The sequence below is a fragment of the Schistocerca nitens genome, chromosome 1, assembly GCF_023898315.1.
Source record: "Schistocerca nitens isolate TAMUIC-IGC-003100 chromosome 1, iqSchNite1.1, whole genome shotgun sequence".
NCBI classification, from domain to species: domain Eukaryota; kingdom Metazoa; phylum Arthropoda; class Insecta; order Orthoptera; family Acrididae; genus Schistocerca; species Schistocerca nitens.
In genome coordinates this window covers 957,657,038-957,669,200 of record NC_064614.1, presented here as the reverse complement: position 1 = coordinate 957,669,200, position 12,163 = coordinate 957,657,038, and the positions used below count along the sequence as shown (strand labels likewise).

The 12,163-nt window shown below is 37.9% G+C and overlaps 1 protein-coding gene across 1 annotated transcript in view; it reads left to right on the top strand.

Annotated features, from left to right (window-relative positions):
• The window catches only part of LOC126194761 (CCR4-NOT transcription complex subunit 3), a 99,247-nt gene that overhangs the window by 5,653 nt on the left and 81,431 nt on the right, over positions 1-12,163 (top strand). Inside the window, exon 9 of the mRNA XM_049933046.1 lies at positions 7,892-8,451. Coding sequence (XP_049789003.1) covers positions 7,892-8,451 — 560 coding nt within the window. The remainder of the gene's footprint in view (positions 1-7,891; positions 8,452-12,163) is intronic.

The following is a 12,163-nucleotide window of genomic DNA, read 5'->3' as shown; positions in this document are numbered from 1 at the left end:
AAGGCAGTGAGCAAATTGAAAGTCAATTTGAATATAATAGTATTTAAGTAGGATTGATCTGTTGGAGGTGCTATGCCTGCGTGCAGTTCAACCAGCCAGTTCTTTCTGAAACACAATATATTCACTCTTTTGCATTAGCACAAAGCAGAGGGGGAAAAAGTGAAGTGCCAATGAAAGTTTTCAGTTCAGGATCAGTTATGTACCATTTGCCTGTATAATTTATCCCCCCCCCCCCCCCCCCCCGGCCCCCCAGGCTTCTTAACAATCGCACAGATGCATATTACAAATTAATTGAATGCTGTGCTAGAACTTTAAAGTGAATTCCACACTGGGCAAAGTGCAAGTTAAAGTATTGTTATCTGTACAGAAAATAAAAAAAAAGCTTATATTTGACTGCAGTAGCCTGTGTGCATTATGACCAGATACACTGCTTTACCCTCGGTGATTGTCAGTTGTCATTAATTAGATTGGTGAACTGGTCCATTGCAGTTCCCATATAGAATGTAGTACAGTATAATGGGAAAGTCATTGTCGATATTAGAAGCTGCTTACCTCTGGAGCCATTAGAGGTGCGTTCCATATGGAAACAGTGTTTGTCTTCAGGAACTGAGTCAAAAAACTGCATCATTCACATTGATTATTACCCATTGCCACCAGGAGGGGTGCTGGGATGGTTAAAAAATAACAGATTAGGCGAACAGATGAGTAATATTATGGGGGCCGGGCGGGGAGGGGGGGGGGGCAGCAGTGGCTAGTTTCCTTTCCTGCGAGTCCAGAGGTAGTGGTGACAAGTTCCTTTATTGAGTTCTACACCACACTGTTTTAAATCAGTTTACCAAGAGTCATTCACATTGTTGAAGCATCGGTTAAGTCTGAGTGCCTGTTTTTATAAATTTCTACATTTATGTGAAGCAAAAGTTATAAACATTGACACTCTAATCAGTCTGTTGCTTCTCTATCAATGATGACTGGTCACTTGATTCAAAACAGCATCTAGCCAAGGCATCTCATAAGATAAACTGTCAGTAATGTGCCTTTGCTTGCAGGAAGGCAGTTCCCTGTGATTACTTTTGTGTGTATCGTCTCAGTTTTGTAAGTGTGGGAATGATCTCGAGCAAATTATTTCTTATTTCAAGCACACCTTAAAGTCGGTCTTTCCTGTCACAGATAATATATTTATCTGCTAAACCAAACCTGTTTGTTGATCTGCTTTTTGTGACCTGGCTCGCACTCATGACACAGCTGGGAGCAGCTGGTGCAAACTAATAGTGGGGAAAGGAGGGGAGGGCAAATCAGAACAAGACATCTCAGCAAAAGAAACAGTTGTCAAGGAGTCAGATTCTACAGCCAGTAGTGTCACATTATATGGAGATGTATTGCTGCAAGGTGGCTCATTAATGCATGTTGTGGCAATTTGTAAGACAGTTGTATTAATAAGAAATGACAATGAAATTAATTTGCATCTCTCTTAATATTTTGATGAAATGGAGAACAAGGGGCAGCTAAGTACAAAACATGATATTCCATATGATTGATGCACCACATGATGAGTACCGTTTTAGGATGAAATTTACATTGACGTAAACTTGTATTTTGTGACAATTTTATGTGAACATTATACATAAAAACACAGGATGTCAATGGATATTACTTATTTTGATTAAGTAAAAAGCATCAGTGTCTGGTATCACTTTTTGAGCACTGCTATTTTGAGGACAAGCTTCTAAGTTGAATTCTACCAGTAGCCTCTGTGAGAATATTGTGTTCTCACTATTGCAGAAAAGCTTTCACATGTGTGTAGATCTGAACACTGACATAATCATAGCTGCAGACATGTAAAATAAAGGGCATTTATGTTCAGGAAACTTCTTGTACAACTTTGCGAGACCAAATTCATTACGAAACTTACACACTACAGATCTATAAGTTCTAATTGTAACTCTGTTTCCATTTTGTCAACTTCAGTTGAAAAAGTGAAAAGACATTTAACTTGTCAAAATCCTGGATGAGTCTCAGATTTGTGGAGATGATCAGCGAATTTCTGATCAGTGAATTTCTTTTGATACTGTTGAAAATTGGTGCTGTCCTTGGAGCAGTGGCATTGTCCATAACCTAGGTGGCTATTCTACACAGAGTGTTTCATCTCAAAGCCCTGAAGGCAGTCATACTTCTGTGAAACTAACAAGTTTTTATATTACAATGCTAAATTCAAAACATACATATGGTGCACAGTTTCGCTAAGGAAGATCACATCTGCTCTTCACCATTAATTTTTCAATTTTACAACAGGCTTACCACTCCATAAATATGTATATATCACTCTGTAGTTGGAAAAAAAAATCTGTCAAGGGCTTCACCTCAACTCGGCCAGTATGTTTCACTGTGATATTGCACATTTCCATAACTGCTTTCCAGTTTTTCCAAAAAGGCTCTGAATTTGTGTTGTTTGAGAGCATAACTATGGATGAAATTTTGTTGTGCGAATCATCACGCTCATCACTTTCTCATATTAACTGTCTTACACAATAATACTCTTGATGGAGACTGCAGTGTATTGCAGAAATGTCATGTGGAATGAGTAACAGCCTTAGCATCTCTCTTAAAAGGGCCACGAAACCAATGTTTCAGCCAACCACAAGGATGCTGTGCTTTTGGAGAAGCAAAATCCTTATGTTGCAGACCCATATTATCAACACTACCTTGTGATAATACCTGCCCCTGTTATAGTGTCTTTCCTGCAATCAAGTCCAGGTCCAGTAACTATTCTGTGATAGTGAGGATATTATGTACTCAGCAAATGCAAATTTCTAACTGAGCAGTATCAGAAACATCTGTGTGCTCATTTGAGTACTGAAGAAAACTCAATAAAATCTTTTGCAAGAACCATTACCTTACATTATTTGCTATTCCTTTAATTATACATCAAATCGGTGAATGAGAGACTAAGCACCCGAAACTCCTAAAGTCTCTCTAGGAGATGCTCAGCTTCAGATACTAAAGATGTCTTTATAAACTTGCCTTCAGATGAAACTACACAATTCTTTGGCAAAAGTAATATGGTAACTTGAATGAACTACAGATGCAATTTTTGAGTGTTTTTCCTGAAAACAAATGTATATTTTCATCATGCAAATGTTGGGGAAAATTCAGACATGTATTCCCCTGCTCCCATTGATGAATATTCACTTCAGTCACATTGCTTAACAGTACTTTCTTCAATTTTTGCACGTGCACTTCTCACTCTTTGCCGTCCAGATGTCCACAATCTTTTGTATGGAAGATATTGTAATGTCATTTTAAATTGAATTTTTTCATTGTGTTCAGAGGTTTGAAGCACACTAAGCATTTCAAGAAAGTGTTGTATATCATAAACATATGTAAAACTGACATGTTGTACATTGATGTTGGTGTGTTTGATCTTCTCTTTGAAGTTCCTGACTTGATCGTGTTACTTTGCTCCAACTTAAAAGGAGCTACCCTCCACTTTAGGAATTGCATCATAAGTATATACACTCACCTCTAATGCTACCACAGACATAACTGTTGTCATTTGTCTGAAGACAGCCCATTGCCTGTATTCCTCCTGTGCTAAACCTCATTTTTTATGTAAGTGCTCACTGTCTAAATGGTGAGCAAGTGTGGTTGCTCTTGCTCACATAATCATCTCCTCAATAGGCCTGTAAAACTGTGATGGCAATGTGTAATGCTGGATGCTGTTTATGGCTGGTTGACAATGGTGCTGCAAATATGATGGTGGAGGACCAGCTAAAGATGATACTGTCAGTAAAAACCTTTTTTAGATCTTCAGCATATATGAAAAGGAATTACTTTGTAGGTTGCAACACTCACGGGTATAAAAGTTGCAGGTATGGATGGGGTGAGAGTTGATATTGATACCAGTTTTAATGTGGAAACTTGATCTTTATGGAAATATTGGAAACATGAGAGATTTGTTTATCAGCCATGGGAAATCTGTGTGTGTTTTTTTTTTTTTTTTCCCCAAGGTATAACATACAGAAATGGATTTGGGAGAAGGTAGTAAGTCTCTCAAGGGATGAAGAGAGAGAGTCTGAGTCTGTACCAAGAGTCTAGATCTAGTTATTGATCATTGAATCTCCAGCAGGAATTTAGCTGGTTAACAATAATTCTTGTTAGCCCTCAAACAAGAGCACATATGTAGATATTGCACAAGAGTCTGGCTGTGCTGTTGAGTTTTTTTATACACATGGTGTGCAAAGAAAAAGTAATAATTAGTAGATAAGTAGTCTTGTTTATGTGAAGAGCTTAGGTTTGAAACTAAAAGGTTGTGTTCAGTGGCAGCAAAGATACAAATACCTTTGTGTCTGACAAGGGAGCCGCACAGTGGTGAACAGGTGATGAGATGGGCACTGTGGATTTGCTTGGGAGGGTGTGATTGGTGCCTTTAATATGAGATGGTAGGCAGCAGCAAATGGCTGAAGATTCTAGTCCACAAAGGCTGAAGTCCCTTGAGTGAGAGTGAACTGACTGATTGCAATTAGCTGTACTGGATTTTTCAATTTTAGGAAACTTGTGAAAGTTGGGGTGTGATGACTAGTGGGATTGAAGTGATTGGCAATTGTGGGTTAAAGGTTTTAGTATTGGTTGGTGAGATTTGGGAATTGTTTTGAGATAATTGATGTCTTTTATTGTGTGAGATCACTGTTGTAAGATTTGATGGTGGAGGTATCTGACACACGGCAAAGGCATTCTGCTACACTTAAGTGCCCCAGCTTCATTTATCCAGTAAAAAAATACTGAAAAAGGTAGGGATAGCAACTCACTATATAGTTGTCATCAGGAACATAAATAGCACTGAGAACTTTATTAGCTTTCAGGCGAATCATCCATCAGAACCAACAGAACAATGGTCAGGTGCACACACCTGGAGGACTTCATTGTCCTAGCCAACTACATTGTTCTGACACTACAGCTTGACCCTGTCCTGTAATGAACAGCCATGAGTGCTGCACCAGAACCCCAACAAATTTTAAATTTCTTCAACTGTTTATATTATGGCCACTTAAAAAGCTGTTCTCACTTTGCAGTACTTAACATTATTCATTTCTGTGAAATATGCACAGTTCAAACAATGGAAAATCCAGGATGGAATGTAACAATATTATTTGAAAAGAAAAGTTGCTACGCACCATATAGCGGAGATGCTGAGACTATGTATCTCCGCTCTGTGGTGAGTAGCAACTTTCCTTTTCATAAATATGCACAGTTAATTGATAGCTGCTGCTTCAAAGTATTACCAAATCTGCCATAAGAATTGCATCTACCAGTAACCATAGAAATTTACATGATGGATCAGCCCTCCTTTGTAGAGGTTTAGAGGGCCAAGAAATTACTACTGAAAGAACATGCTGTGATTAACAGTTACAAACTTGTAATGTGTCCACACTATTGTACTCCAATTTAGTGCCTTTAGCAACACCTATGAATTGAATACCAACTAGAACATTTATGACAGAGATGTTATGTTATCAAGTAAAGTGTTAATCAGTATTGTGACAAACTTAATGTGGAAACAGCTATTTAAACAGTTGATTAATTAACTTTTTTGGGAGTCTGCAACTGAGTTAGGTATCTGTGAGGCTGAATTAGTGACTGTAGAATACTACAGAGCTAGCTAACTGAAATCAATAGTAAAACATAAGATTTTAAGTTTACTTAATGCCAGTACATGATAACTATTTACTCTAGAGTAAAGTTTTAGATGCGTTTCAATTGACATTGGATTTCAACATCTGTTATGTAGCAGAAAAGCTATCATAAAATCAACGGCATAAAATCATCCTGGATTCAGGCTCTGACAGATTTCAAACAAAAATTTGAGGGGTAGTAGTGGCAATTAAAGGTGATAATTCTGGAACATATTGCTCTGTAGGCTTGTAAATAAACACACAGAAAACAGCTGAAAGTTCTCAAAAATTGTGTGGTGCAATTAAATTTTACAGTTGAGCAGGTGAGAAACATCTTTATTCACTTATCCACATTTTTAGATCTGTGTTTCTCTGTTGTAGTTCAGTCGTACTTAATAATTGAGGACTGCAGCTGTAAAAGCTTTACAAATAGGAAAAAATACCATTGACGGACAACAAGCAAGAATCATCTTCAGGGGATAAGTTATTCTAGTTCATGTTACCCCAGAATTTAACACCGAAACTACGAGAGTGTACTGAAAAGTAATGCCTCTTAATTTTTTATGTGAAAATTCTTAGAGCTTTTTAAGCAAAACAAATTTTAGTAACATTCTACGTCATTATTCTTCATGTCTGTATATTTATTTCTCAACATTGTCAACTTGGCAACAAACACATTTTTCCCAGTGATAAATTGGTATGTTGACACTAGCGCAAAGAATGTTTCGTTGATGTAGCCATAATTTCAGCTCTGCTTGCACTGCTTCAAATATATCAAAGTGAATCTTCCAAAGGTGTTCTTTAAGTTCTGGAAACCTTAGCTCTGTCATATAATTTGAGGTTAGCATGTTGTTTCCTTCATTACGAGCACGGACAACCCAGTGTTGAACATTACTGATGCTGATACAATTATCACTGTACACAACTTTCATTCGTCTATGGATTTCAGTTGGAGACACGTTTTCTGAGATTAGAACCTCAATTGCAGCACACTTTTCTCATGCGTTGACATAATTAGTTACGTGAAAGATGACCAAGTAATATGCGTGACAAGTAATACGTCAACTGCTATTGAGGACAGAGTAAAAAAATTTGGAAGCGTTAATTTCAGTGCATCTTCATGCCAATTGTATACCCAGCATGATATCACAGTTTTCATTGTCTTCCTTGTTGACATTAAACACTAGTACAGTTAGAGGAAAAGGGTTAGAGGAATACCATCTTAAGTACATTTGGTTCAGAATTAAAAAAAGTTACTGACAGCGTGTTGTTTACAGCTACCTTTGCAACAGCCAATCAGTGAGTGAGCTTCGGTGCCTTCTATTCTTTTCACTGTTATCATTCTCTCTCCTACATCGGGTACCTGTTGCCTAGCCAGTTGCACATTGTGCTTGCAACTGGTAACATAACAGTTGTGATTCATTTGCATTGTTTCTCTATGCAGATATTTATTTCATCGGAGAGAATCTCCTAAACTAGTTCCAAAAATGCACAGAACAGTGCTGCTTATTACCATCCTGCTAAGCAAATCCAGTGCAGCACATTAACTGACAGTGTTTGAATGTATCCACAACAGAAGCACCCAGCTGTTGTTGCCACAATCAGATTGTGCTCCCCCCTCCCGTGCTTGACTGGCAATCACTTTGTAGCTTTCCTAATAATGCGCACTACGGAAATGCTGCTGGTAGACCTTTACCACGTTGTATGCCCATTCACATACTTCAAAATGTGTGATGTTCTGACTGTACAATATGACTTTCATTGTGTGAGGCATGTATAAACTAATTCTAAAGAGCATTGTTAGTAGCAATCTAGTCGCCATGTTTGCCAAGTTTCTTCGCGGATTTACATCAATAAGTAGAATGAACACGGGTCACTATTTCTGCAAAAGTTGTCAGGTTTTTAGTTGATGATATGTCAAGTTCATGATATTTCCATAATATGACACACCTGTACCATGAATTGCCAGTGTAAAATGATAGCACATAAAGAAAGGAAAAGGTATACTGCTTTATCTCAGAGAAGTTTTATTTATTATTTAAAGCTACAAAATAAAATGTTGTTTTGCAGGAGAAACTACTGGCTATGTGCATATGGCATCCTGAATTATAGTTAGTTTTTTGTTACATTGACCCATTATTATCCTTATATGGACACATTCTGAATTTGGCCTCATTTGCCTCTTTGGTATCTTCTGACAAATTCTATTTTTTCTCCACTTATAGCGCATAATTCCGAAAATGGCAGTGTCAGCCAGTCTTCACTGGGCAGCTCTCCTCCAACACATCACCACCACCATCACCACCACCATCATCACAACCACACAGCAGGCGCGGCAAGCAGCAGTGGAGCTGTTGGGAGTCAGGCATCCCAGTCTGTCCCGCCGCCTACACTGCAGCAACAGCAGCAACCGTCCTCATCCTCGACAACTGTCACTAGTGGCAAGCAGTCACAGCAGCAACTGCCACAGCAACAGCAGCAGCAACCGCAGCAGCAACAACAACAGCCACCACAACAACAGCAACAACCACAGTCACAACAGCAGCAGCAGCAACAGCAGCAAGCTGTACAGCAGCAGCAGCAGCAGCAAAGCCTTGTTAACTCTCTGGACCAGCACCAGCACAATGTCAGCAGTTGTAGCAGTAACGTCAATAACAATAACTCATCATCCCCACCATCTTCGGTGAGCAGTGCTCCATCTCCGCTGCCAGCTCCAGGAACCTCGACTCCCTCCCCAGCACCATCGCATCAGGTGCCGACGCTCAATGGACCCATTTCTGCAAAGGTATGTTCAATGGATAAGCTATCTCTTGTTACTGTTTGGCAACTTTTCTAAGTGATCAGGTCTGTGGAATACAGGTAATCACTTCACCCTTCACCGGCACATGAAAAATTTTAAGTATATTCGTATATTCCAGATTTTCCGCAGGGTACTGTCACTGTTGTGTATATAGTGGTGACTTGAAAAGATAAATTAGAGACACTGTTAAGTCCATATTTATAGAAGATGGTTGCGGGGCCTTGGCTATTTAATATAAAATGTCAAATGAAAACACATTCAGCCATCTAAATTGCCAGTTTTATTTTATGTGTGCAACAAGTTTCAGCATTACATTACACCATCTTCGGGCCCCCTGACTGATGTGTAGGAAGAATCCTACCTTCAGTCACAGGTATCCGTAAATTTCTTTGTAGCACTACAATCCCTGTGATTGAAGAGATTGCTGTGCTTAGAAGAAATTTGCGGATACCAGTTACTGAATGCTGGCCCCTATTTCGACTGGACAAGTGGTGGGATTCCTCCTACGTGTCGGTCACGGAATCTGAAGATGGCATAATGTAATGCTGAAACTTGTTTTACAAATAAAATAAAACTGGAAATTTAGACATTTTATAAATTGGAGAATCCTTTAAAAGACATCAGTCATTTCTCACATACAACCACTGGATCAACTCTGAAATGAATCGTTGAATTACAGTGGTCAGTAGACTTCATTTAAACCTTCAATCTTGTTTTCTGTGGCAATTGTTTTTTCTAGTCTTCTTTAGATCCCGAAACAAAACTTACATCTGCCATCATCTCTCGCATACTTCCTGATTCTGCAGATTCTCTGTTACTATAGGTTACTTGAAATTACTCGTACATGTTAATTGATGTTGGCAAGTACAGTGTTGCGACTATCACGTGTCTTATGGCTGTAGACAACAAGATCAAAATGTAAGGAAATACTATTTAAATTAAAAGAAACATATGTTGTACACATACATACATTCATGAACATTGCCCTGAAATGGACACACACTACTCAACTCCGAATCACTTGGACTTGAAAAATTAGCTGAGCTGCTGGAAGCAATTGTAGTTCTATTATTCTGTCTTCAAGGAAACATTTGTAATTCTGTACTTTGTCAGCTGTTTCCTTTGTGTGCATTACAAAAGGCCTCCATTCCATTTCAGTAACAGTATTTTTTTCAGCTTTGCTCATAAAAAGGGTCAATCAATCAGACAGTGAGGTGCCTGCCATAGTTCTCAGTTCCACACTGTGGCATCATCCTGGTCAAATAAAAGGCAGGCACCGGTGATAGACTGCTCTTTTCTGTGGCGGGTAGTTGGCGTATTGCTTGCATGAACTTATAGCCAATAATTCTATATCATAGTTATTCCTATGCAGAGATTAGGCTTAAACATAGTAAGAATACAATACCATTCTGGAGGATCTTTTAATAAAATTCTTGGTTGTCTAATTATTTATCCTTTCTATCTTTTAACTAGATGCTTAATGATGCACTACTGAGTAGTCAAGATTTTTGTCCAGTGAGCTTGCGTAATGTTTTGGATTGTTCATGAGACATATGAAAGTAACTGGATAATAATGGGCAAAATCACATTCTGCTTGCATGAAAAGCTCACACACTATTTTACTGAGCTTTAAACTTTTTGTTTCACTTGCAACATATCCTTTCATTTGTGCCAAAGAGTACCGTTTTATTAAAGATTAATTAATAAGGAGACAGTTAGGCCTATATGACATATTGTATGTATTTATAAGCGGCATCACCAGAACTCTGCTTAAGGAATTATGACTTTGAAGTGACAAAGAGTTTAGTTAGTACCTCTACTCTTTTCAGTATGTTGTCAGCAGTTAGTCGGTGTTGTTATAGCTGAACAGCATTCCTCAGAAGAGATGAAACGTCATTAGGAATTGTGTAAATGTACATACACTTCACTGGTGTGTGCTTCTGATGCGAAGTGCTTGGGTTTCTGTCCAGATGACAATGTTGAGATACCACATTATTTTTTCTGGTTAGTGAACATTACAAATCAAAAAATCTTCTCGTAAAGATGATGAATACATCATTTGTCAAAATGTCTTCTGGTGAAGATGATGTTTCAAATTCATTAAAACATCATAGTATCTTAACACTGCCACCTGACTGGGAAGTTGAGGGCTTTTCATCAGCATCAAGAAATTCCTAAACTTGGTAGCAAAGAATTTATAAACTGATCTAAAAATTGTCAAGATTGACAGCAGGGAATAAAGTCATGAGACGTATCAAGATGCAAAAGAGTAATTCTACCACCTGTGCTACTGGGAAGTAGCATACTCTGTCATCAGTCCAACGTTTCTTCACATGTTGTCGTACTTTTACAAATGTATTGTTAATTCAGACTGTATCCTTCAAATTAATGTTTCGTGCTTCATTTAAGACTTTGCCTTGAGTGCAGTTAAAAGAACAACTCACTGTATTGACATTGTCTGGCCTTAAATACTTTGGTACTCTAAATAGAGACTAGTGAGAAACAGCCACAACAATTCTGTACTGACTTCAGAAAGTTCAGAATTTTACAATGTCATGTGGGCTTACCTGAAGTGAGTGCTCTCTTTGATGATTATTGAGCATAGTCTCTTGTGAGGAGGAATGCATATAAGCTTCTGAATAAATTTCTCTTATTAAGTAGCTTATCTAATAGCCAGGATATTATTATTATTATTATTTCTTTCTTTTCTCAGATGTTATGTCTGGTCAAAAATGGAAAGTGATGCGGACCTTGATCAAGTGTGACTTCCTTTTAACTGTTACATTGCAGACCCATACACATTCCCTGATACACTTACACAAGGAATAACTTATCTGAAACCTAAAGATCAAGCAGACACAGCAAACCCAGCTAAATATCGCCCCATAACATGCCTACCAACAATATACAAAATATTAACTTCAGTCATTACACAGAAATTAATGACACATACAACACAGAACAAAATTATAAATGAAGAACAAAAAGGCTGTTGCAAAGGAGCACGAGGATGTAAAGAGCAACTGATAATAGATGCAGAGGTGACATATCAAGCTAAAACTAAACAAAGGTCGCTACTCTATGCATACATTGATTACCAAAAAGCTTTTGATAGTGTACCCCACTCATGCTTACTACAAATATTGGAAATATACAAAGTAGATCTTAAATTGCTACAGTTCCTAAACATAGTAATGAAAAATTGGAAAACCACTATCAGCACAATCATACACAACAAAATAAATGAAAACACAACTATGGAAGAGTTACAACTACCGGTTTATATAGGAGCACTCACTACACTAAATATACACACTAGGCAGAGATCAGAACCAACCAACACACATAAGAAACCCACAAAACCAGCATGGCAACACAGGCTACAGATCAGAATAGAAAAACTGAGAAGACATCGGACAGCTAACACAATTTATAAGAAATGAAATGTCAGAAAAAAAACCTAAAAAGGTTAGGTAAAATCTCACAACAAGAAGCGATAGAGCAATTAGATGAAAAGAAGCAGAAATTATTATTATTATTATTATTATTATTATTATCATTATTATTATTTCCACCCTCCTACCTACCTCAGCTTTTTACACACATCAATTGTAAACACTGATTGCATGGCTAACTTGAGGGGTCCCACATGTTCTCTTTCTCTCTCAAAGTATTTGCACTCATTGCAGAATTGGTG